The sequence below is a fragment of the Lottia gigantea genome (assembly GCF_000327385.1).
Source record: "Lottia gigantea unplaced genomic scaffold LOTGIsca_14, whole genome shotgun sequence".
Classification (NCBI taxonomy): Eukaryota; Metazoa; Mollusca; class Gastropoda; family Lottiidae; genus Lottia; species Lottia gigantea.
In genome coordinates this window covers 1,310,709-1,338,328 of record NW_008707617.1, presented here as the reverse complement: position 1 = coordinate 1,338,328, position 27,620 = coordinate 1,310,709, and the positions used below count along the sequence as shown (strand labels likewise).

General features: G+C 32.3%; 1 protein-coding gene across 1 annotated transcript; it reads left to right on the top strand.

Annotated features, from left to right (window-relative positions):
* Positions 1 to 495: 495 nt before the first annotated feature.
* On the top strand, positions 496 to 26,911 carry LOTGIDRAFT_157467 (hypothetical protein; the record flags this gene model as incomplete). The annotated part of the gene is made up of 39 exons (XM_009049675.1): positions 496 to 1,199; positions 1,637 to 1,757; positions 2,386 to 2,536; positions 2,912 to 3,375; positions 3,802 to 3,975; positions 4,683 to 4,891; positions 5,282 to 5,490; positions 6,114 to 6,330; positions 6,859 to 7,056; positions 7,290 to 7,384; positions 7,743 to 7,885; positions 8,128 to 8,277; positions 8,719 to 8,785; positions 9,020 to 9,191; positions 9,832 to 10,058; positions 10,641 to 10,749; positions 11,292 to 11,451; positions 11,598 to 11,793; positions 11,947 to 12,024; positions 12,296 to 12,444; positions 12,829 to 13,026; positions 13,699 to 13,806; positions 14,636 to 14,819; positions 15,310 to 15,527; positions 16,203 to 16,340; positions 17,006 to 17,200; positions 17,923 to 18,075; positions 18,535 to 18,651; positions 19,234 to 19,363; positions 19,826 to 19,974; positions 20,367 to 20,504; positions 21,141 to 21,342; positions 21,957 to 22,099; positions 23,046 to 23,153; positions 24,002 to 24,170; positions 24,461 to 24,537; positions 24,952 to 25,101; positions 25,901 to 26,052; positions 26,722 to 26,911. The coding sequence occupies 39 exons, from the start codon at positions 496 to 498 to the stop codon at positions 26,909 to 26,911; spliced, it is 6,912 nt and encodes a 2,303-aa protein (XP_009047923.1).
* Positions 26,912 to 27,620: the final 709 nt, after the last annotated feature.

The following is a 27,620-nucleotide window of genomic DNA, read 5'->3' as shown; positions in this document are numbered from 1 at the left end:
CAATCTAGGACTATATCTGATCAATAACTCTAGATTTATAACCATTAACCAAAATGAAGCTGGTACCATTGAAGTTATGTTTTTACCATTGAGTCAACTATCAACTAATAGTACTTATAAAATTGTAGCAGATACTTTGATAGTATTACAGTCAACAACTCAAGAAATTAGTATCCTTTTTAAAATTTTGTGATTTATACTTTTCCGTTTTAATTGTATAGTTTCAGCCAGTGGTTCACATTATCCAAACAGATTTATTTGAATCAGTTTAACAGTGATTTTTCATTAATCAAACCGCCTTACCTTTCTGCACCATGTGGGCTAATGAAGATGGGCAATACCATGCAGGTTGCAATCAGGGAAAAGACATTAGACTGTCCTCTTTTGATTTCCAACTGTCGAAGGATCTTTAACGTGCACAGCCTGTAGTACTCTGTGCCAGTATTGAACCCAGGACCTTCAGGTTAGCGAGCAAGCATCTAACTCACTGAGACAATGTGGCTCCCTGAGTCGACTGGAACTGCCGAACTGAAGAGGGTTTTGCTAAGGCTTAATTCTCACTTGAGCACTGGTGCCCAGCTTTACAACAGGGCTGCTTTCACTATCTGCCTTAACCATGCATTAGCTTCTGTGAATATTTTATTGAATACAGTTGTATGGAGGATCAATTTAAACAAATCAGGTGTGGACATACATGATCAAACATGGTGGACAGTTTCACAAGAAATGGAAGAAATGGTATTGAAAAATGGTGCCAAAATACATAGATTAAGCCTGAAAAACTACTTAGTTACCAACCCGTTGTGTCTTCTGGAAGATAATTTGGGAGTGACATCTGACAGAAGAGCTTATTCTCCAAATTTAAAAACATATCAAACTGGTGATGCATTGTGGAGTGAAAGTGTATCCAACTTGAATCTAGACCAATCCAAAAGGGCAGAGCCATGGTATAAGAGACTGTTTGAAAAATCTTCAAAGACAGATGCGAAAGTTTCAGGATTTGAAAAAGAAAGGAAGCCAAAGATTTCTGTATCAAATATAAAATATTTGCAGACATTCAATTTAGACCCAAAGTTTGACATTTTGAATGTAACTAGTATTGTATTTTGTAATGAAACTGTATCATTTGTGTGTGAAGATGATTCAATGCAGACCGTATCTATAATAGATATGGAGAAAAAGACATTTTCTACTCAAAGGTATGTAGATTTACATAGGAGGATGCTGTAACTTGAACTTTTGAGTGAAAGATTTCAGTTTTATTTTTAACATAGTACCGGTATAAGGTTTTATAAGAGATACTCTCTTATAGAAAAACGCTGTTAATACTAAATTAGAAACATGCCAAAATTGTTTCATGACTTATTTTTGTGTCATAGAAGTATTATTATTGCTATGATGGGTTATTATACATGTAGTTTATTGTGGGTAAGTTATGTGCTGAAGGGAACCCATGTGGAAGAGATTTCTACTTGTTAACAGGTATAGTGAACAAATTGTAACTTTGACATTTAATCAATTATGAAATTTGATAATCAATAATCAGGATTATAAATTCCAAGCGACCATAATCGATTATTTCGATCATTTTACCCAGCCCTATTTGTCTTTAATGATAGTTATATGTTTATTTCAGTATACCAAGGGACCAGTTAGTATTACTATCAGAAGATAATGATAGTCCTCATATTATAATCTCACATCAATATATCATATACGTAATATCTAATAGTCAACCTGATGTATTAGTTAGTAAGGTAAAATTCTAAGGTGTTTCTGAAGAAGGCAATTAGCCGAAATGTTAACCGACAGGACAATAGTGTATACTTTTGATTGTTTTCCCCTTTTATGGGAATTTGTGATATAATTTTAATTCTAGAATATTCTTGGTGTTGACTTCTCTCTTCTGTCCAGCAAATTATCATATATTGCCAAATAAGAACTTCAAATATGGAAAATTTTCAAACAAGCAAACCTGCTGAGGACTTAACTTAAAGGTATACTACCTCTTAGGATGATCATAAATTGAAATTTTTAAACTTGGTCAAAATGAGTCTTTGTTCATCAGTGAATTTAATAATCCAATAAATCCATAAAACTTAGTAATAATTCATTTAACTAAGTAGAAGCGTTATCAATGATTATTAGTTTAATGGATATATCGTCTTATATAGATTCTATTCTTTAGTCATGGTACCTAATAAGTCCAACTAGTGAATATATACTCATATTGACCAAGTTTGATGCTTTATATTCTATGTCCATTTTAAGATGTAGTATTCTTTTAATGATGGAAACTTGTTTTGTTAGCTTGAGACGTGCTCATCATTTTGAGTCATAAATTCCAGAAGGATAACGAGATCCTGAATGTTTCGCCTATTTTAGATGATGTTATATGATGGGGCTACGGCAGCTGATTACCTGTGTCATTTAAATAAATGGGAGAGAGGTTCTATACCTATACCAGCATTAGAAGTTGGTTTAAAACATAGACAATTAGACACAGTTGCTTTCTTCTTGAAAAGCAAAGAAAACAGTAAGTTGAACTATTTTTACTGTTTTATTTTAGAGCTTCTCTATAGGGTAGGACAAGATCTACAATTCATGGTGCGTCTCTGAGACGATTTTGTCAACTGAACTCAGTTTACTACCTAAAAAACCTAAACTTTGACATTTCCACACAAACTAATATCAGATAATGCACAATCGAATGCTGAACTGGTTTGCCATTTCATCTAAAGCTTTGGGTTTGAACTTTCATCACCTTGGCTATGATTGAACCAGATATAATAAACAAATCCCACGATGCACTACTCTGCATTAGTAGATCAAATTTTGATTGTGAAATTAAGGCATATATGTTTATTTGGTTTGTTTTTTTATTACAACATTTTGATTCCAGTTTTTTCAGTGTCAAGACAACGTCTGCCCATTTCTCCTTCCCTGCATCAAGATGAGGCATCTCTTTGGACACCAACCTATGACCATCATGATAGCATCAAGAATTTAGAACCAGTTTTATTTCTATTGGTTGAAACAGTGAAAGAATGTGCAGCAGACAATCAATCAAAAAACTTTGCACATAATCTACTGTCCTTGACCTTAAACTATTTATATAGCTTGTTGCATGATGGTCTTGATGTATCAAGGTCATTAGGTTCAACTGCGTCTGCTAAGCATGAGAAAGAAAATTTGGAATTGGCTTTAGATTCATTGATGACCTTGATAGCTGAATTACGGTGTTGTTTGAAACTTGTGGAGTCTAAAGGTATTGAAAGAAGAAGCTCTAGATTGAGTGATGTAGCAGACGGACAGAGTATTGGTAGTCAAGATTCTAGCATGAAATCAGTTGCTACTTCAGATAAGCCTATCGAGGTTTGTTTGAAATTCTTAATCTTATACTATCGTGAAAAAGATTGTAGCCGACCATGCTTACTCTTTTCGAAACACCTGATGGTGCTTCTGCTATGGTCCACTGCTATACAACTTTTACTCTCAATTTTAAGGAATTGGCTTGTTTGTACAGAATTTTAGTGATCAACACAAATTATTTTTTGGAACATTTTAGATATTTTTAGAAAAGTCTATTTTTTTATTTTTAATCGAATGTGTACTGAGAGCATATAAATGGGGTTGTGGTTGTTGGGTGGTTTAGATGATTACTTGTTAACAGTTGCTTTTGGAAAGGCCAGGGGTGAAGGTTTTGTGTTTTTCATTCTGTTGGTGTTTGTTATCTTTCTTTCAACGGAGGCAGAAATGTAGGTCATGCAAAACTCGATTTTATTTCAATTTATTTTGTAGGTGGCAGTAGAGGCAGCTGTAAATGAGAATGATTTACCCAATCTACAGCACCAACTCTTAGAACAAGGGAGACAATCAGACTATAGTAATATTATTAAAATGGGTGTTAATACAGCTTTAAATCACCTTGAAAAACATCAAACAAGTGAAGCTAAAACTGTCTTACTTAGTTTGGTAAATACATAACATTATTTCTTTCTCATATTTTTACACAGGCTTTTAATCCACTATAGCTCATCTCATGCCGCCATCATGTGTTTCAAACACAAAATATGCAACGTGACAGCTAGTCTGACAAATCTGGCCTCACCCAGTACCTCTGACGTGATAGGATATAGAAACTGGTTTTAGGACTAGACATATAGTCATGGGATTTGCTCTGATCCATTTTTTATGAAGCAGGGAAAAACATACCCCTTGACTGTATTATGGTATTGTGTAGGGCACAGAGGCATAGCAGAATATTTGGCAATATCTGGATTGATTGTTCAGCTTTGAATGGATACCAAAAGTTCTGCCAAATTGGGCTTTTGTCCTGGTGAAAATTCTCAAAGCTAGCAACCCAAAATGGATTGGAACAACTCTCATGAAAATCAACATTATACTTCTGGCCCTAAACCCAATTCCGATATCCCATTAGAATATCTCGTTGGAGAATCTGGTTAGGTTCAGATTTGTCGGGCTATAGGAATACTAATTTTGGAAATGGAGGATCTCTTTAACTGTAAATGAACCTCAAAGAAATTCATGAAATTCTTTGAATTTAGGCGCCAATTGGCATTGTGGTTTAGCTTATCCATCCCATCAAAGGGTCTCCCCTTTCAACCAGGGCATAGCTTATGATAGCTTAAAACAAAACGTATATTTGTATATTTTTGTAGGGATTTGACTATGAAGAGAAGCTATGGGAGATTGTACTATATGTAAAAGATCTTCAGTTGCAGAAGTTTATTTTGAATGAGTTACTGAAATCAGACGTCATATCACAGAATCAAGCTGATTTAATAAAGTTTACCTTTCTCTTACATCAACATTATCCACAACATTCCTTTCAACAAGCTTTTTTAATCAAAAATACTTCTCAATCAAGGTTAGTCTCCACTGTAATCTATCACAATCATGTTCCAATGATGTTGTTGTAACCAATCAAAGCGTATCATGTAGGATCTGTTTCTTGATAACAATGATAGCAAATACCAAAATACCATATTGCTCTACGTCATGATTTCTGAAAGAAAACGAAATATTGTAATGTTATGTTTATAAGATTTGTCATGATATTGCCAACACGGAACACTTTTCTTTGACTGACTTCATTTCCCATTTTGGCCTTGAATTATTATGGATAGTCATTAGACATTTTTACCTTATTTTAAAATGCAGATCAGATAAACACACAATCAATTCACTAGAATTGTTATCGTTTTAAAATATGGCTGCTACTTTTAATTCCATTATTGCTATAAATTTTGACTTTCAGTAGTCAGTGGTCTGATGATAATCTAAAACTAACTGATACAAAAAGTAATACACCAGATCTAACTAGTCTATATGGTGATATTGATAGTAAAAGTAATAGTTCTGTAGTAGATAGTAGACACTATTCTGAGTTTATATTAGATTGGTTACAGTACTGGGATAATGAAAGTAAAGAGAGAGTTTTGTTGGAAACCCAAATCATGAAACCAGGTATGGTAAATTTGGTCCATAATTTTGTCGTCTGCTTTCATATTATGAGTCCCATTCTCTTATTCAGCACTTGATCATACAATACAAATATACACTTGACCAATATCTGTCCTCCAATTTAAACACTCCATTCTGTGGTCGTAAATAGGTCTAGGTTAATTGATTATTGTCACTATGAATTTAAATTTTGATTATCGATTATCAAATTTCATAATCAAATATATGTCAAAGTTATATTTTTTCAGTGTACCCGTTAACAAGTCGTAATTTCTTGCACAAAGTTTCCCTTCAGCACATAACTTACCCACAATAAACTATAATAATCGATCAAAGCAATGATATACTTCAATGACATAAAAATAACAAATTACATGGTTTCTCAGTTGAAATATTTTAAATAATACTTGATTATCGAGTCATCAATAATCTATCTCAATTTGGTAATTTGGAACCCTAGTAACAGATATCTTCACCTGCTTTTCATTTGTTCTCAAGAAATACCAATGACAAAAATCTTTGACAATCGCTTTAAATACGCCAATGTGAAATATGTATATTTGCATCACCCAATTCCGTAATTCCGTCCACAAAAGTTTTTGAAAGAATTGTATATTCTATTGTAGATTTTAACATGAAAGAATATAAAAATCATCAGTTATTGTGGAAGTTCGTCCTTAGTCACAATTTAAAAACAGAGGCCTTACTATTGTTAGACATTATCATTAAACAATTCAACTCTAGTTCTACAGAAGATAGACACAGTGTTATACAATGGTTATGGTCTAGTTTGAAATACTGTGGTAGTCTATTATCAACTAAAATTATTACTGAATTACTAAGGTAAGACTTGTGTCAGAGTCACTTCTCCAAAATTGAACACAATATGTAAGGAAATGAAGTTGAATTGGTTTGCTATTTCCTTACAATTAATCAGTTTCCTGTCAGTTCACTTTCAACTTGTTTCACTCTTTAGTTGCAACTGAACACAAACATCCTAATTTTTGGAAAGTTGATAATTCTCACTTCTTATTTTTGTGGGTTTATTCTTAGGAAGCGAGCAATATTTGGATTATCGCAGATTTTCACTTTATTTTTTGGTAGGTTCAATCTTTGGGATGCAAGGGTTATATCTTGGGAAGGGACAGATAGGCCATTTTTAGGCCATCATGCTTTAGTCTCAGAAACTGGAAACATTTTAGCTGAGTTTATCAGTAATAGTGTTCACAGCTCACTGTCAAAAAATTAGCTTTCAAATCCATGTGTGTCCAAAATTATCCACAGTTGAATGTTAAACTGTGTATTTCCCAGTGTTGTTGTTAAAATTTCTAGTTGTTATGTTATTTAAGATTTTTATGATTGTATTTTCAGAAATGGTTTGTTCAGTGAAGATCTCCATGTCAATATGCCAAGAATAATGTCAGAATTGGTGAAAGTGGGAGGAGTTTTGCAAGTACCACACCCACTAACAGACTGGAGTGACATTGATTTATTCCATCTATACTTTATTAACTATTGTGTCAATCATCAATTGGTTCATCCCTTATGGAGTTATTGTTCTCTTCATAGGTAATATCTGTTTGCTATCTGAGCTTGGTTTCACCCAGCTGTTCCCTGGCCATATATAGATACATAGATATAAATAGCATACTTTAGAAATATTTTCAGGTATAATTTACAACATTTTTGACTGAAAAGCGGAATCCCCCTTTAAAGTCAGGCAGATTGTATTTTGTCAATCATGTCTGAACAAAAATCACTTTGTTTATGTCAAATATATTTGTATATATTGATTTTTACAGACTAAATCCAGAGAAAATAGAAATCGAAAATGCTGATATGATTAAATGGTTTCAGTATTTTACTAAATTATTCCAAGTTTCTCAATCTACCACATGTAAGATGTTTTTCTTTGTTTTTGTGCATTTGTTTACATTTCTTAAACCATATTTTAGAGAAAAAAAAAACCCAAATGTATTCTTTATAAGAAGAAAAGAAGTGCAGATCCCTATCATAGTAGCATCAATCAATCTGACCTTTGAATTAACCTTTGAACTATGAACTTTAGTGTCAAAATATTGCAACATCAGACTCGTATATATATATATATCGCATAATTTTGTTAGCTACTTAAATTTATAAAATCACTTGCAAATGCTGGCTTAATCTTTGATGCAAATATAGATAACAAATTTATCTTTGACTTATCTTCAATTCATCGTTGCCTTTCGTGATTTTAGATATCTTATTTTTAGGCCCTAATGCAATATTTGAAGCAAGTTTTTCATCTGGAAGATACATTTGGTCTTCTGACCTTGATATTGCTGATATGATAGTTCAAGGACACACCTTAGTTGCCATAGCAACCATGTCTTATTCACCTTCTCCAATACATCAGGTATGTTTCGAAACATTGTCAATATCAAACATTTGAATATCTTTGTCTTATTTCTTAAGCATACAGATGTTTTGGTGTCCATGCTTCCTAAAGGCAGATCTATCTGTGATGATTACTTTAATTTACTGTTTAGTTGAGGTTTGATGGTTAGCAGCAATTGTGTATCTAAATGGGCTTGTTCACATAGCATTCATATAAATTAGGATGTCTTGGCACACATGGTTTGAATTTTCAAATTGTAGGTGATTGGTGAAGGAGGTATATTTTCCCAGATGGATAACAAAGTTTTAGAATCAGCGTTAAAACCATTTCCTAAACTGTATTCAGCTTTGATACCATCATTTAGAGAATCCACTCAAAATAGTGACATCAATCTTTACCAGTTGTTAAAGGTAAGATTTCAAAATAATACAAATAACATTTTTTTTTTTGGGGGGGGAGGTTTTTTTAATCTTGAATATATGTAAATAGTTTTCAGAAGTATTAAAAATGTAATTCCTTTATAAATACTTCAAACAAGGATTTTTACTCACTTTTTCTATTTATGTATTTTCTATATATCACAGAGTGTCTTAAATTTACAAAGATAAATCTGGACACACATGGATTTGAAGGCTCAAATCGACAGTGAGCTGTGAATACTATTTCTGATTGGCTTAGCTAAAAGAATTCCCATTTCTGAAACTTAAGCATGATTGGTGCTGCTTTAAGCTAGCAAAAATAGAGATTTTCGGTTCCCAAACAGTTCGGCAATTTCTCCAGTGGAAACACACGAAAGCTAGCTTTTTCCCTCAATGGAAACACAGTTATAATCTTCTTATTTCTGTTTCCAGGATAATGCTCCATTTGATGTAAGAAGATTATTTGGTTGGCAAGATTCTAATGTGTTGGCAGGAGAAGGTAAGATTTGAAATTTCAATTTTGATTAAAAAAAAAATTCAGTATTTACCAGACCAAATTCCCAAATCTTTTTCGTCTTGTGCCAATCTTTAGACAAAACATTACTCAGACGAAGTAAGCCAGTCACTGTCCTTGTAGAATTTTATGCCTGTGAAATGTACATTTATTCTCTTACCTCCTTTATTATGCCATTGGGTGTCCATATTGTAAGAAAAATGAGTTTTGTTTTTACAGATTGTCAGAAAACACTGCCATATTTCTCTCAACCTGAACTTGTTTCACAGTTTGCTTATGCAGAAAAATTACGCTTCACCTATTATTTAAAGCAAGGGCGACCATGCTATGCTTTTCTTTCCTTTTTGGCTGAGGAGCTGTCACCAGGAACATCTACACTATCAAATAAAAGGTAGGCACATGTAACAATGTGTTCTTTCTTTTAATTATAAGACAAGGCTGCCATGCTGTTTAGGATCAAAATGACAGGAAGGAACACGGCTTGTGCAAGCCATGAGTTAAAAAAGGGGTAGACTTCCAGTGTGTAATAACATCAAAATGGACTGGTTGTAGCACACTTAAGCTCCACCTATTATCCTCTTAGATTCTATTTGGCTTTCATGTTAAGTGATCCAAGTATGGTACAATTGCTGATAATAGAGCATGGTTTTCCTCGAACACACATTTTAAAGGGACAGATGCGCCTTTCTTTTTTACCAATCATTCTTTAGTCTAATCTGTAATAGTATTCACAGCTCACCATCAAAATTTGAGCCTTCAAATCCATGTGTCCAGAATTATCCGCGTTTGAATGTTAAAATGACAACTTGTCTGTGATATATAGAAAAGACATATATAGAAATAGAGTAAAATTCCTATTTTGAGATATTTTTAAAGGAATTATGCCATTTTATATATTTTACTTCTATTTACATATATTCAAGACTGATCTCAACCCTCCAAAATGGTGCATCTGTCCCTTTAAGCAATTTATTCTTAAAAACATCAAAAGAAATAATTTGTTACAATTGGTATTATTTCTCTTAATGTAGAATACAAACAGCATGTGGTATCAGTTTATGGGTAGCAGTAAAAAATTTCACTAAACCAGCAGTAACCAGTTCATGTGTAGCTTTTGTTGATATGTTAGGCCAAGATAGTATTTTAATCAGAACATTTCTACAAGTAGCAAGCACCATTTTAAACCATAAAAATACTGGTCTGGTAGCAAACATTGAGAAACATAAAATAACCATGAAAAATAATGAACAAGAAATAAGTGAGTATATAGTCTCTTCAAGTTTGATAATGGACCATATCCTATCATTGTGGTGTTTAAAGGTACCGCACACACCAATGTAGTATCAGAAGGAAATGAATGAATTGTTCAAAAATCAATATCAACCACTGGTCGATATTCAATTCTGCTATGATTGATAAATAATTTAGTAGGGCTGGGAGATATACTGGCAGTATCATGATAAATAGCAGTATAGCAATTCATATCGCAGCATCGTCTGATTAAAAAATATCAAAAATATCACCCTATCGTGATATTAGGGAGTTATCATGATAAATCATCAAATTATTGTCCAGATAAGATCCAGATCTGAAAATTTTGTATTAAAAACCAGTAAATACCATACTTAAAAAATATCGTGATATGTTAATGCTTAATATCATTATATCAACTTGAACCAATATCACCCAGCCCGATAGGTTAGGTATAATATGCAGTTATGTCTGAAACACTTTGATAAATCATTCTCAAATATTTTTTCTTAAAAATAAAAGCTTAGTCTGTTTTAAACTATTTATGCTACCAACATGATAGGTTTTGATATCAATAATTGTTTTTCAGTTTCACTTCTGCAAGCTAATATAAGAAGTCGAAGAAAATATTCACCAAAAGTTTTGATATTATTGGAGGAGGCTCTATGCGCTGATATAAAATCTAAAAACATTCCAAGGTAAATATTCAAAATATAATTTAATAATATAATTTGTTGTTATAAAGCTATTGAATCTTATGGTGCAGGCACACAAACTGTCTTGGTCAGCGCTTTTTGTCGCCGACTTGAACCTTGAGTAAAATCTCACGAGTGCCCTTGCACGACAAGATTATCGCATTGCCGACTTGATTTATAATATCAAACCAGCTTGATATTTTTCGTCGATAGTTTTATCGTCTGCAAGACAGAGCATCATCATCCAATCAGATTCATTTCCTTTCAATTGCATGATCCAAACGTGATTATCGATGCAGTGGAAAACAACTGACTGGATGTCTCCTTATGTCCCTGACAGTTGGAAATCAAAAAAGAGCAGACCAAAATTTTCCTCATTGCACTCTGCATGCGTTGCCTGTCTTCATTAGCCCACATGGTGCAGAATAGTAAGAAGTAAAACTCCATTCATTTCAATTTTTTGGGAAATATATCAAATTTTTGGGTTTGGACTCAAGATATTCAACAATAAGTAGTATATAATGTACCTTTCTATTTCTATTTAGTTGTAGTTTTGAGGCTGGAGAACAGTGGACGTTGGCAGTTATTTTCTGTCATCTACAAAAATTACCATTATCTACAAAATTCCTGGAGATTTGTGCTAAATCTGATAAATGGTTGTCATTTGTTTGGTTTGCACAGTATCATCAGTTTCCACGGCAACAGGTCAGTTGCCAACATTTTTTGCATTTAGATTTGTTAAATGAAAATTGTTTAGTACAAATTGCAATTGGATGTTTCTATCATATTTTACAAGGATAACCACTTTCATTTTGAGAATCCTTTATACTAGCATTGTTTTTTTTTTGCAGCTTCAAGGATTACTGCATTGTTTTCATAGTAGACATTTGAGGGACCATCTTCATTATGTTATTGAGAATGCAGACGCTAAATCACTAGCTCCCCCTAGTGTTCAAGGGGCAAGTAATCCAGATAAAACTATGACCAAGAAAGATGTGAGATCGTCATTATATTCTAAAATTGGTGTAACAAATTCTCGGGAAACTGGTAACTATTCTTTTTCATTTATCATAAAAGTCCGAACATTATGCAGATTTTGTTTTTTCGTTTCTTCTGTAGGTAACCATACGCCCCATGCATGATCTGACATCCAATGCTGCCCTGACTTCTGCTAATTCAAAAAATAATTTCATGTTGCAGAAGAGTGGAGTAGTGAAGAGGAAGAGGAGATAACTCTACCACCAGCATTAGAATTACTGGTTAATCAAGAAAAAGAAGGTACAAACATACTTTTAATTCATTTCATCCATTTAATATTTGAAAATGACAAATTTACTTACCAATACTGTGACTAATCAAATTTGCCAGACATGTGTAAATGGAAATCTGAAATGGCTGTTTGCATTTTAGATCCAAATGATATATTTTCATTAAAATGATCTGTTTTTGTCCGATTTTCATATATTCTTCTTATCAAAATTTGATAACTGTCCAGAAATATCAGAATGTACAAACAACCATGTTCAAGCTCTCTAATATCATTTTTCAGTTCCAACAGTCACACTCAGTTCAGCAGCAGATGATGTCTTTGGTGTTGTCTTTGATGCACAAAATACACCATCGCCATGGAAATCACTCCTCACACATGCAGTTATCTTAAAAAATCCTCTTTTTGCTGAACTAGCTTTTTGTGAAAATGTAAGTTTGCTATAAATCTGCCCATAGAACCAATGTGTTTTTTGGAATCAATCAATTTTTAACAAGAATAAAATTGTATGTTTGTGGGATCAAAACCACAAGCAGTGGCACATGGGGGCATTTACAGCCCAAATTGTAATCTCACTTTATTTCTAACAAATTCTAGAAAATTTTGGCCAAAATATGTGTATGTGATGCACTAAATCAATTTTTCGAAATATTCTTGTAAGAACACTCTTAGAGGCTCCATGAGAGGCTTGTGACTATGATGCCTCCTCAGATTTTCTGCATTTTGAATCCAACCTTGACAGTTGACCCCTAATGTCGATCTGTGCCCTATTTATACCCATTGTCTTTGGAGGCTGAAGAACTATCTTTCAACAGGATGCAGCCATTTTACCTTGTTTATGTGGATGGTTGGTGTCAATGATGGAAACTGGTGAACACAAGAAGTTTCTAATGCACCATGGTAGTAGTGCTATATATAAATGGTCAATGAAAGAGTTGGAGGCCTTGATGGATGTGTATCTTAAATGCCAGTGGGATTTTACTCTGGCTACTGCCTTTGATATATTTCAACCAGTAAGTTTGTTTATATGGAATAATATAAACATATACCCTAAAAGGGACAGGTGGGCCATTCTTTTTGACCTATCATACTTTAGTCTCAGAAAAGGAATTTTTTTAGCAAAGCTAAAAAGTTTTCACAGCCTACTGTCAAAATTCTAGCTTTCAAGTCCATGTGTGTCAAGAATTATCTGCATTTGAATGTTAAAATGACGACTTGTACTAGAAAAGAAATAGGACTCTTGAACATTTGTTAAATTAACCTTTTGACCTAATGTTTTGACATCTACTTTAACGATCTCTCACAAAATGCCAACGTGGAGATGGCGTAAATTTGATTGACTAAAGGTTATTTTGACAAATGTTCTGGTTGTTAGACTCTAATGTGATGTGGCGGTACTTAAAATAAGAACAAGAAAACGAAATGAGAGTTGGGTCTAATTTTGATAAGACTGTTTAGAAAATGTTTGCCATAACATGAAGATTGAGATTACTTAATTGTACTATGTTATATGTATCAATGCATACTTAACACAAGTTTAAACTCAAAAGGCAATTGGTTATCAAAAATTATCTTTGGAAAGCTGTAAGAATGTACTAGAGGCTTTGATTTCTTCCAAATGTACAGACCCAGGATGGTTATCCTTTGTTTTTCAAGAACTAATATTTTTTTGACCAATTCTATAGGAGATAGCATTGTTACCATTTTTAAAGTTCTCAGCTGAATTTATTCAAAGAAATAATCATGATGTATGTAAGTTATATTTAGGAGATTTTAAAGAGGCTATGTATGGGGTAAGTTAATATTAAGTTATAGGGAATTTCAGCAAAATGTCCATTACAATCTATTTTGAACCAGAAATTTTGTCTGGTACAAAATGTATGAAAGAATGTTTTTTTCTTGTTGGAATGATCGTGAATTATCAAGGTTTTTGGTCCTTGATGATTTTAACAGAAGTCAAAGTTGCATGTTCGTATCCGTTTTCAAGTAGCAGATTGACATTTTTTATCTCAAAACGCAAAAAAGTATAGAACGACAATGATGATGATTGTGATTTTGTTTATGGTCATGTATGTTTAAAAGAAACCAGAAAAGATTTACTTTAAATCCATACATTTTGTGGAGTTCTGTATCACAGCCTGTTAGTTCTTTACATAATGTCAATTGCTTGACTATGGAGAAATGGCCGTAGTGGGTTCTAATCTATGTCTGTGAAAAGTCTGATGACCTTATTGAATAAATCATCTTCCATCATTATTCTAATAGACCTAGCTGTAAATGGGTGCATATTCCATGCAAAAAATTAATTCCAAGGACCAGCTGGAAATAAAATGGCAATGTCATATGAATGAATAGCCTATGTGATGTCACTAAAAACTTCATCAACAATATGAAAATGAGCATAAATCTGCCCTTTCTCAAAAATAGATACTTCATCTGAAAGTTAAACTTAATTAATTCCAAAGTTAACGATGTAAGATATTGTTAGTTTCGAGTTAGTGGGATTGGAGAAAGAGGCTTTCAGGCTGCAGATACCTTTGTTTGTTTGCATTATGAGCCTCGTTCTGGAACCATGGTCGTTGCTGTTCATTTTTTCTTACATTGACCATTGAATAATTGCAGTTTGGACAGAATAGAGAGAAAGAAGAAGAGAAATTGAATGAATTAGATGATAAAGAATGGATAGAGAAGACTGTTTATAACATTATTTTACATCATTTGACAACTCAATCTAAGACATATACCTTACTACATTTATTACAGTTATTAGATCATGAAAATATTGCTTTGGTCTTTAGTTTTGACGGTAAGTTTTGTACACGCTATCTTGATTTTTCAAGGGCTATATGAGTTTCTATACCTGACCTTTGATCTACTGATGGAGGCACCAATGGGGGTTCAGGGGGGACATTTCTCCCCCTAAAATGTAGTTTGCACCCACATTTGTACCCCCATTTCAATTCTGCAGAATTTCAAAGTGTGATTTTTATACTTTTTTCCCCACAAATATGTGTTAGAATGCTCCAAATCAATTTGTTTTTTCAATTATTTTATGAGGGAGACTCCAGCAGTCCATTCATGAGAGCCTAAACCTATGGTGCTTCGATTTTGAATGACACTTCATGTCTAACCTATATTTGATGCCCAAAAGAGCCTTGTGAATATCAGTCATCTGATGATACATGTCAGACATGTCCGTCATATAGAGCGAAATCAGCAGCGCTGGAATACGAATTCTTTAGGCTGGAATTTCTACACCATTCTTTCATCTTTAGACACATTCATTTTTTTTTCAGTTTGTGAATTTGGTAAATTACATAAAATATGTGATATCCTTCATACCAATTCTATAGAACTGGAAGATTTCTCTAGTCTCTTGTTTCCTAGCAACCAAAATTATTATGAAATATGCCACAAATCTGCTCAACTATTAATTGATAAACAATCTTACCAAGATGCCAAAAGATTTAGTGAATTAACCAAAATAAATGGTGATTTTGTTATTATTGCGCAGGTCAGTATCACAAAAAGCCTTATATAATTTTAGTGGCCTTTGCCATAATGATGTCTTAAAATTCTCAGTTTAACTGAAATTCCAGACCCACATCTGACTGAAATGTGGAATGGTGCAAATTGATGCTATCAGTGTTCCAATACACATGAGAGTTTAATGCTTTAACCCTTTCAACCCTAGCAGCCTGTTTACTGGCCACACGCTAATGCAATATATAACCGAGCGGCCAGTATACAGGTCGTTACTAAGTGACGTCATACAACATTAACGTCATACGCTTTTACTTTTATTACTTGGGATTTCAGGGTATATGATATTATATTTTATTTACACTCAGGGTTCCAAGGATTCAGTTGGAAATTGAAAGTTTCCAAGTAGGAATTAGTCTTTTACACAAATGAAACTCGATTCACAGTGAAGTAGTAGGGTATGTCTTGAGCAACAAATGTTTCTGAGTAGTGAGGTAACAACATGGTGGCAAATTCAAAATAAAATAAGAAGCAGGCAGATACCATATTTTTCACTATAGGGCACATGTTGGTCTTGAGTTGCTGTTGGTTTCAGAATCGGCACTTAAGCGGTACTTACTACTTCCTACTGGAATACATCATTTCATATATGCCTTTTTTTGTATATTGTGCACACCATATTTATTGTGTATTATTTTATTTACAGTTGGAAAAAGAGAAGGAAAGTTTGATATCTAGTGATATGTGGCTATCTAAAGTGGCCAGAAGAAATTACTGGCAAAACTGTTCAACTTGTTTCACACAACATCAAGTCAATGTTAATTTAGCAGCTGAGTTCTTTAAGGTTAGCCCATTAGACTGTTCTTTATTTTGAGTTATTAAGATATAATTTGGTTTATATAATATAACTTTAAATGTTATGTTACAGGAAAAATTGGATGATTTAGAATTTTACGTTTCAGAAAGAGAGTGAGAATATTTTGAATGTTATGTTACAGAAATAGAGAGATTATTTTAAATGTTATGTTACAGAAAAAATTGGATGATTTAGAATCTTGCGTTTCAGAAAGAGAATATTTTGAATGTTATGTTACACAAAGAGAGAGAGATTATTTTGAATGTTATGTTACACAAAGAGAGAGAGATTATTTTGAATGTTATGTTACAGAAAGAGAGAGATTTTTTTGAATGTTATGTTACAGAAAGAGAGTGAGAATATTTTGAATGTTATGTTACAGAAAGAGAGTGAGAATATTTTAAATGTTATGTTACAGAAAGAGAGTGAGAATATTTTATATATAATGTTACAGAAAGAGAGTTACAGTATTTTGAATGTTATGTTACAGAAAACAGTTAGAGTATTTTGAATGTTATGTTACAGAAAGCGAGTGAGAATATTTTATATATAGTGTTACAGAAAGAGAGTTAGAGTATTTTGAATGTTATGTTACATAAAGAGTGAGAATAGTTTGATTATTATGTTACAGATTCTTTAATATTATGTTATAGAAAGAGAGCAAGTATAATTTGAATGTTATGTTACAGAAAGAGAGTGAATGTATAGAAGATGTGGGAGAGAAATCAGTTATCTATGAGCAATGTCTACGACATATTGAAGAGTTAGCTACAACTAAAGATAAAACTCTACAAGAAGATGTTTATAGAAATATGTGGCAATACAGAATGAAGCATCATATCCAACAGGTTCGACAATTATAAGTATTTTATTCTTGATATCACTCTGCTCTTACTGGTTTGCAAATCTGTATTTAAGACAAATTAAGAAAAATTATCTTTTAAGCATTTCTTATTCTGTGCTGTGCATTCATATTTTTTCATGATTTTAAAGGTCTCTATTTCCAATGCACATTACAACCTTTAAAGATGGGTTCCCTCATTTTCATTTATGCCAATACTTAAATGACTAGAAAGTAGAGGTGTTCGAATGACTTGGAAAAATACCAGTTTGTCTAACATGTCCATAATTAATTCATAATTAGCTAAATTAGAAGAGAATTATCAGCAGAATTCCAATGAGTGACCGATCAAGAAAGGTCATGATTGGTTAAAACTCTTATTTATATGCAATAAGAACATAATGATATGATTAAGAATACATGACAATTCATTAGAAATACCAATTAATCAAATAGTTTGCTTAATTTGATACTAAAAAATAAGGAAACCCATCTTTAAACTAATATTTATGAAATTTCAATGTCTAATTTTCATTGAAATTTATTAAAGTATGCTTAATTTAATCAGGTTTAATTATTCATTGTATTAAATGAGAACCATATGATTTATGATCCATATGATATAGTGTGGCATTTCTGACGAAAAAAATCAACAAGTTGGCATAACACAGACACCAAAATATTGAGTCAAAACATCACAGTAAGAATTTTGTTCATTTTGAATTGCAGAAGGAATCAACAGATATAATGGAACCATTAGATGAGATTTTATCCTCTCTTCAGTCTCAAAGAACCACCAAAAAACAACCTGAAAAATCAGAATTATTACATTTTGGCAAAATGCCCAGTTTAATAGTTGAAACCACAAGCTTAGACTCAAAGGTAATTTAGTAATGGTTAATGATTTTGTAAGTTGATTAGAGAAAGGTTATTCTGAAAAAATTTCAAGTAGCTCATAAGATATTTCAGAAAAATTGTAACAAACATGCGATCCAGACTGTCTCAAGCTGACCAAGATTAGAACCTACTATCATTAAAATCTGAACAATTCCGTTAACTAAAATCTCGTCCAACACTAGACAAAATTGGGAGTTATAGATGTATAGTAATGGACGCCTCAAAGGAGAAATACCATCAGGTGTTTCGAAAAGAGTAAGCAGAATTTGTTTGACTTAGCCAGGGAAATTCCTGTTAAGATTTCAACACTCTAATTGCCCAGGTTACAGCCTGTCCTAAAATATATTTGTACTATAATCTGATACTGTTTACTTTGTATGTTTATTGCTATATGATATGCAATTGATATGGTTGCAAACTTGAAGTTCTCTGATTTTTTTAAAGGGTAAAGAAGCATTAGATGAGTTAATATTAGAATTATTAAAAGAAGGAAATATATCTGAAAGTTGTCGTGTTGCTGCGGTCTTCTCTCATTACAGTCAAGATTTAGCTATCATATTGGTATGTTGTGCTTATATATTGTAAGTTATATATTGCTATTGCAAAGGTAGTTCTCCCCCTGTCAGTGATGCAGGTACGAGGGGCTGAAAAAAGCGTCTAGTCGTTCGGATGGGCCAATAAACCGAGGCCCCGTGTGCTACAGGCTGTGCACGTTAAAGATCCCTCGACAGTTGGAAATCGAAAAAGACAGGCTAATGCCGCTGTCCTGGCAAAATTTCTCTCATTGCACCCTGCATGGCATTGCCCATCTTCATTAGCCCACATGGTGCAGAAAAGTAGGATGTAAAACTCCATTCATTTCATTTTCATTTTACAAAGGTAGTTCAAGATTTTTAAATGGATTGTAAAGAGGCTTTCTAAAAAATTTTATGTGTATCAGGGACACTGATAGCATCCATTTGTACCATTCCAATTTTTTATCAGACATCTGTGGTTCCTGTAATTCCACTGAAACTAAGTAATGATGTCTTTAATCGCAAAATATGCTTAAGGCCTTTTGCAATTAGTGCATCGGATAGTGGGTACCTGTTGATTAATTTTGTCAAAAAGTGTTTTTTGAAATATAATATTATTAAATTGTAGACTTGTATAAGATTAAGTATTGGTTCTATAACTATTGATATGATAGATCCAGTATTAAAGAAATTACTCTCACAGTTTACACCCAGGAGGAGTATATCTACACCATTAGGCATGACTTCTTCTGTTAGCTGTAAGTATCTTTTATTCTACTGTTTTGGAAATTGGTGCATTTATTTAAAGATGGTTTTCCTTATTTTTTTAGTGTAATATTAAGCAAATTATTTGATTAATTGGTCTTTCTAATGAATTATCATGTATTCTTAATTATATCATTATGTTCTTATTGTATATAATTAAGAGTTTTAAATGCCCATGTATGTACAGTCTGGATAAACAAAAAAGACTTTTTGACCTTTTCTTGATCGGTCACTCATTGAAATTCTGCTGGTAATTCTCTTCTAATTTATCTAATTATGAATTAATTATAGACATGTGAGACAAAGTGGTATTTTTCCAAGTCATTAGAACACCTCTTCTGTGAACACTATTACTGATTGGCTTAACAAAAAAATTCTAAAAATTGGTGCATCTGTCCCTTTAAATGATTTACAGCAACACTGTATTATTTGTGAAGAATATATCTATATTTAAGCTATAAGTTTATCCAGCAATGCTACTCTATGGAATTGTATACCTATAGAACAGGAAAGAATTATAGATACTATGGACAGATTGATTGGTTATTGTAATAAAGCTCAGCAATTCTGTTTACGAGTTATTACTTCTTTTAAAGTTTCTTGTGTAAGTTTTCCTAATGATGTTGCTGATGTTTTCACAAAAAAAAATTTTTTTCTCGATTTACTGCAATTTGCTGATATTTTCTTTATCTGCATGCATACATGATACAATTTTGGGGACTAATAGTAGCTGTAATTGCAGACGGTAATTATGAACAGATTGATTGGTTATTGTAATAAAGCTCAGCAATTCTGTTTAGAGTTATAACTTCTTTTAAAGTTTTCATCATCATCATTTCAATGAAATTTTCTAATGAAAATTGTTTTTTTTTTTGTGGATTTACTGCAAATATTAGCTTATCAGTTGCCAAGCACAGTTTTCTGTATCTGCATACATACATGATGAAATTTTGATAATGGAAAATAAGCATTTCTGATTTTTGTTAACACTAACAGGTGATAGATTTACCATATCAAGAAGTGGTTGTTAATAATGAGTTTGATATACTCAGGGAGTTATTGAAAACAAACTTCGCAGCTAAATTCATCCTAGCTAAAGACTATCTAGCAACTAGTTCCTTGTCTAATAATGAGGTAGGTATAATTATGTAGCCCTACAGATTTGTCCTTGCCCGTTCCCAGGACATGATATCAGCACGTTTTGGGACCAGACATAAAATTCACATTTAATGGGATTTGCTCCACCCAACTTTTGGGACACTAGTTTGAGAAATTAAACCATGTTAGGTGAAATGATTCATGTAATTATGTAGCCCTACAAATTTGTCCATCAAGACATTACCAGATATTCTACAATGTCCCCCGTGCCCAAAACAGTACCACAAAACCTTGGAGGGGAAGGATTTTTCTGTAGTTAAGTCTATTCCCATAAAAAGCGACATTTTATGTTTGACCCTAAAAGTGCAGATGTCCCATCCATATATATCACGTCGGAGGACGGGGTAGGATTAGGTTTTTCGGGCTAGTAATATTACATATTCTTATTAATGCATAGATCAGCATAATGCAGTTTTTAACAGCAAGAACAACCACAAAAACATCCTTCTTGACAGGAGAGTTCAACAAAATTTGCCCAATAATAGAAATAAAATCTCATCCAAATGTATGGCAAAATCGTACCAATCGCAGAAGTACCATCAGGTGTTTCAAAGAGAGTAAGAATGGTCTGCTTCGTAATGAATTATTTCATTGCTTTGACATCAATTTCAGGTGGCAGGATTTTTGGCAGATTCCATATTACAGACATTAAATTATGAAGACTGTAATTTAGAAAATGGCAGTCCAACCAAACGTCCTGTTATTAATAATACTGGAGGTCAACAATATTTCAAACTCTGTCAAGATCCATCTTTATTAGGTGACCGTCTGCTACAAGCTGTTAATACAGACTCAACTGAAATTACCAGAAGTGGTAAGCTATGTGCTTCTATATTTTTAGCTAGGAGCCACAATGACATGGCAAATTATGTGCTTTCTGACTTAAACAAGGCGAGAAATTCAGTCCTGACTTGGTTTTGATAGTAGACCAACTTTCACCATTTTCATCAAGGCCTTCGCCTCTTAAAAAAGCATCTAGTCACTTGAGAGGGCCTAGAAATTGTAACCATGTGCATTACTATCTGTGCCTTGTTAATGATCAGTGCAATGATGTTAATGCAGTTGTCCTTATTGCACACTGTATGGTGTTGCTCATTTTGAATAAGGAGAAGGAGGGGAAGGTGTAAAACTTGTCACTGGAAATCTCAAAAAAAATATTGTGCAAGTATGATGAAAAAAACAAAAATTGTTATGAATATTCAAGTTAAGTCAATATCCAAAAAAATGTCTAGTTACTCAAAAGTGTCCAGTTCAATACAAATGGAAAAGAATCTGTCTCAAGTTGCCAAAAAGTGGTCTTGGGAACAAAATCTTTATCAGGATAGCTAGTTTTGGAATCTGTTGAATAGAAAACTTATGAACCAAGTAGTGTAGTTACTAAACAGTAAAAAGAAGTCATGAGCAAATAAAACAAATTTTTTATTTTAGCCATGACTACCCAGACTGAACTATTGATATTAGCTCATGATTGTTATACAATAGCCTGTAATATGGAGGGAATATCTCATGTTTTAAGAGCTGCCAGAAGAATAACAGAAACTTTATGTAGATCAGAAGAATTTTCATTAATGGTAAGATCATAGTTTTATAAGAGTTTATTTGTTAAATTTTAATATTTAGAATTTCTTTTTTCAATTTTTCTAAAGAAAATTTGGGCTGACTGATGATTCACAATATTTACTAGAAATATATATATCACAATATTTCTACAAAAAATGGTTCTTATTTCTCCTCAGGCCCGTAGCCAGCCAAGTACTTCAAGGGGAGCAGTTTAAGTACCTCCCTCGCTTCCCAGAAATCTTTATGAATTGTTACGCATTACAGTGGTGTTCTCTATAGACTTATTGCTATCTTTATTGATAGGACGCTCATTGTAAGTCCGGAAACACGATTTTCTGAAGTTTAGGGAGCTCCTCTACAAAATTTTAGAGAATTTGACTCCCTGTAACGCGGTTTCCTGGCATTTCCTTGCGAATTTAAGGTTTATTTGTATAGGGACTGTTGGACCACCACAAGAGAATTTTGAGATTTTTCAAAATTAACTCCCCCCCCCTCTCACTCATCAATAAGATATTATACAAAATAGTATACTATGATGCATTAAAGTCATAGAATGAACATAAAATTTAATTCTCAAGAATGGTCAATATGGGTATATATTCAGTGAACTTACCTGGTGTCATAAAGTTACAACAGAATCCATGTCAAATCTAGAAAATTGGAAAATTCATAAAACTAAGTAATTATTGAAAAACGCTTAATTATAACATTAAGCGTTTTTCATTAGTTAATTGCATTTTTATTAAGTTATTTGGATTTATCGGATTATATAAGAATCCTGTTATGTTATTTATGACAACAGGTATATCTACTGATGAATATATTAGCCAAGTTTATAATTTTGAAATTTTGTTTATTCTAAGTCAATGATAAATATTGTGATATCCACTTGAAGTAATATCGCCCAGCTGACAACCGAAGCTTTTGGTCTCATTGTCTTATTTTTCACTATTTTAGATTCGTTTATTAACTGGGGTAGGAAGATTTAGTGAAATGACCTATATTTTTGATGCTTTAAAATTATACCATCAATTTGAAAGATTACTCAAGAAGGGAATTGAAAAGGTAAGTCATTGTTATAATTAGTTGTGGTAATTATAGTGCTAGAATTATATCTAATGTTACTGATTGAAAAATAAAGCTTATATTGGTTGACATTGACGATGTATTTAATCAAATGTCTCATAAAGCAGAAATTATTTCCATGGTACTAGAATATGTGTGACTCTACCTCTTTATAAGTCTACCATAAGAGGACGCTCCAAAATAGAATTATCATAATCTGAACAAGTTTTTGAAGAATTAAAAAGATTCACCGCCATATCTACGGTCACTAGTCTGCTTCTCATCTACCAATCAACATCTAAAATCATCTTACATTTACATGTATAAACAAGTAATCGTATAGGCACACAAATGGTTTGGGTTGTCGATTTTGGTCGCCGACTAGATTCCTGTTGTGAGTTTTGCCGACCATCTGCAAACGCACAAGGAAACAAAAAAATCTCCAATCTGTCATATGCCCCTATGTCAATAATCATGTTATGAACATGCAATTGAAAGGCAATGAATCTGATTGGATGATGGCGGTCTATCTAGCAGATGATAAAAAAATCGTCGACAAGTATAAATCCTGTTGGTAACCTAATAATTGTGTCATGGAAGTGCAAGCACACATGAGATTTTAATCAAGATTCAAGTCAGCGACAAAAAACAGCAACCAAAACTGTTTGTATGCCTGCATCATCACTAGTAATACTTATTTACTGTTTATATTCAAGATCATGTACTGTACAGCGTTACGTAGTATATTAATTGTACAGTATTATTTACATAATTTGAACGTAAATATTTTTATACATATTATAAGAAAATTATATTGTTAATGCAAGAAACATTACCTTTGATTTTAGGAAGATAAGTTAAAGATAGCTATTTTAGATTATTTAACACGATTTCATCCCAGTGATAACGACACATATACAATGGTAGCTTTAAATTTTATGATGTACAGAGAAATAGCCCAGATGTTAGAAGAGAAAGGAAAAGACTGTTTAAAGTCTCTTAAATCTAAAACAATTGGTATGTGAAATGTCATGTTGAAAATAATTTTCCAAATTTTTGAAGGATGACATCAAATGGGAGTACGGATTTCAAATGCTTAAGGCACTTTCCAGCCAAGAAAGAAAAAAGGAAAAATCGGCACTTTCTGGCACATATTTTGAGCAAAAAACTATAAAAATCATATATATTGAAGATCCCAATATGACAAAACAATTAGATATAATACCCAGCTGCTTAAGAAACATAGGACATAGAAGTTTTATTTTGTGAATCTGTTGTGTCTTCCATTTTAAAATTTAATATTTTAGAAAATACCAAAGAAATCCAAGATATATTAAAAGAAAGTGCCCAGTATTTTGCTGATGCTGCAGAACGATATGTTAAGGTTAGTTGAATATTTGAAGTCCTATATGTTCTCCTGGGGCCTAATTCTAAAAAACTTAATTTGAAATGATTTTAGTGTTACAGTCATCTGATTGGTCAATCACTAAATCTAATGTAGTTTTATTATCCAATCAGATTACTATTTTTTCTTCTAACAGAAACCACCTTCCGTTGACATTATATGATGTTTATATTTTGAATATTTTGAACAAAATTCATTTTATACGACCACATTATAATGGTCGTATATGGTAATTGGTTGCTAGGCAACCACTTGTTTTGATATTTTTATCATTTGCCTCATTTGCCTATATTTAGTTTTGACCCCGCCTTCTAGGTTTGTGGAAAGTTTCATTATATGTTGCACTGAACAAAATGCTAAATGAAGTAAAGTTATGGATATGTATTATTGTAGGATAGCTGTGTAAGACATGCTCAGCAGTGTATTAGACAAGCTAGACTAGTGGCTTTACAAATACAACTATTACCTTCATCTATAGTAGTCATTAATCTTACTACTGAACAACTTACAGAGTTTATACAACATCATCCTAAATTCTTAGATGTAAGTATTGGTTAAATAACAAAAGGAATGTTAAGTAGGTTTAAAGATGGGTTCCCTTATTTTCATGTATGAAAATGGTAATGCTCATACTTATATGAATAGAAAGTAGAGGTGTTCTAATGACTTGGAAAAATACCAGTTTGTCTCACATGTCCATTATTAATTCATAATTAGCTAAAATTAGAAGAGAATTACCAGCAGAATTCCAATGAGTGACCGATCAAGAAAGGTTAAAAAGTCTTTATTTTGTTTATCAAAACTGAACATACATGGAAATTTACGATTGGTTTTAACTCTTAATTATATGCAATAAGAGTATAATGATTATAATGAAATAGTTTGCTTAATTTGACTCTAACAAATAAGGAAACCCATCTTTAAACAAAAGACAGAAAAGAAACATGTACATCTAAAACAGATGACAATATAATTAGATGTTATATATAATGATGCATGAACAAATTACTATGTTTATCATGCATGTTTTAATTTGAAAGGATGTAATGCTACTGTGTTTGAACAAACCTGAAATACTGATAATTGCAAGAAATTAAATGTGCAGGTAAAGGGAGCTCTCCTTTATCCGGCTAAGTCCTCTGAACCCACTATAATTTATTCAAATATGACTTGCTGAAAGCAATTTTTTTTTATACTCAAATTATCGTCAAGAAACTTTTCTCCACAGAAGGTTACTTGTTGCCCATTATACCTATTTTGGGTTAAAAGTCTTGAAAAATAAGAATGAGGCACGACAACCTACCATTAGTTATGAATTTAAATCCTTATTTGTATTTTGTAGACATTGATAGTGAGTGAAGCCTACAGTAAGAGATGTGATTGGTCCACAGCTATATATTATAATGTTATTATTAACAACGATTTCCGTTATCTACACGACTTAAAATCTCATGTTCAACTTAAACCAGCTATTATTCAAGATGCTGTTGATAAGTATGTTTATTTTAAGACAATAAAAACTCAGCTTAATTTTTTCCTGAGCTGGTCTCAAACAAAGAGACACCCCGTTTAATTTAAGTGGTATGGTATTGCAGTCTGCAAGTCAAAATTACCACTTTTGCCATCCTATGATTAGCCATGACGATCTTCAAATCAAATTAGATGTTAATTTTTTTTTGAGAGAATTTTCTGTCAGATCTAAAAATATAGGGCAACTCTTGATGGTTTCTATAACCTTAAGGAACTGATGTCCTTGGCCAGACCTATCTGAAGTCTACAGCTTGAAGAGTTTGAATTACTATCAAATTTTTATGAAATGTGAATCTAAATCTAGCTTGATTAGCCAAAACTGAAATTATGTGTGTTAAAGCATATGTTTCATTCTAAATTGGACCCTGATGTTAAGTTCTAATGATATACTTACTGTTTATATTAAAATTAAGTTCTCAAATTAACAAGACATTATGTTATCTAACAAAGAATAGAGAAATTTAAAAACCATAGATTTTTAAGTCTGTAAATGAATAGTTAATTACTGCAGTTATTTGCAAATGGGTTGGGGCTGGATATTTGGAGACTCTTTTGCAGGCTGTTTGGAATATTTTATTATGATTTCTGTTGGTGTTGGTCTACATTTATCATTTTTTTGTATATTTATTACAGGTATCAACAATCAGGCAATAAAGTGAGCCCAGAACAATGTTTGATAAATATTAAAAAGTTATTGACATATTGTAAAGATATTAAGATACAGTATAAAATAGCTTCAGAACTGGGTTTTAAAGACATGATCAATCAAATGCTAAAAGGTGATTCTGGAAGTTATTTACAAGATATCATAGCATTATCATGATAAAAGTTATAGTACATTATGTTATAAAGTGATGCTGGAAGTTGTTTACAGGATATCAAAGCATTATCATGATAAAAGTTCTAGTACATTATGTCATAAAGTGATGCTGGAAGTTGTTTACAGGATATCATAGCATTATCATGATAACAGTATGCTATAAAGTGATGATGGAAGTTATTTACAAGATATCATAGCATTATCATGATAACAGTATGCTATAAAGTTATGATGGAAGTTATTTACAGGATATAATAGCATTATCATGATAAAAGTTATAGTACAATATGTTATAAAGTGATACTGGAAGTTGTTTACAGGATATTAAAGCATTATCATGATAAAAGTTATAGTACATTATGTTATAAAGTGATGCTGGAAGTTGTTTACAGGATATCAAAGCATTATCATGATAAAAGTTATAGTACAATATGTTATAAAGTGATGCTGGAAGTTGTTTACAGGATATCAAAACATTATCATGATAAAAGTTCTAGTACATTATGTCATAAAGTGATGCTGGAAGTTGTTTACAGGATATCATAGCATTATCATGATAAAAGTTATAGTACAATATGTTATAAAGTGATACTGGAAGTTTACAGGATATCAAAGCATTTTCATGATAAAAGTTATAGTACAATATGTTATAAAGTGATACTGGAAGTTGTTTACAGGATATTAAAGCATTATCATGATAAAAGTTATAGTA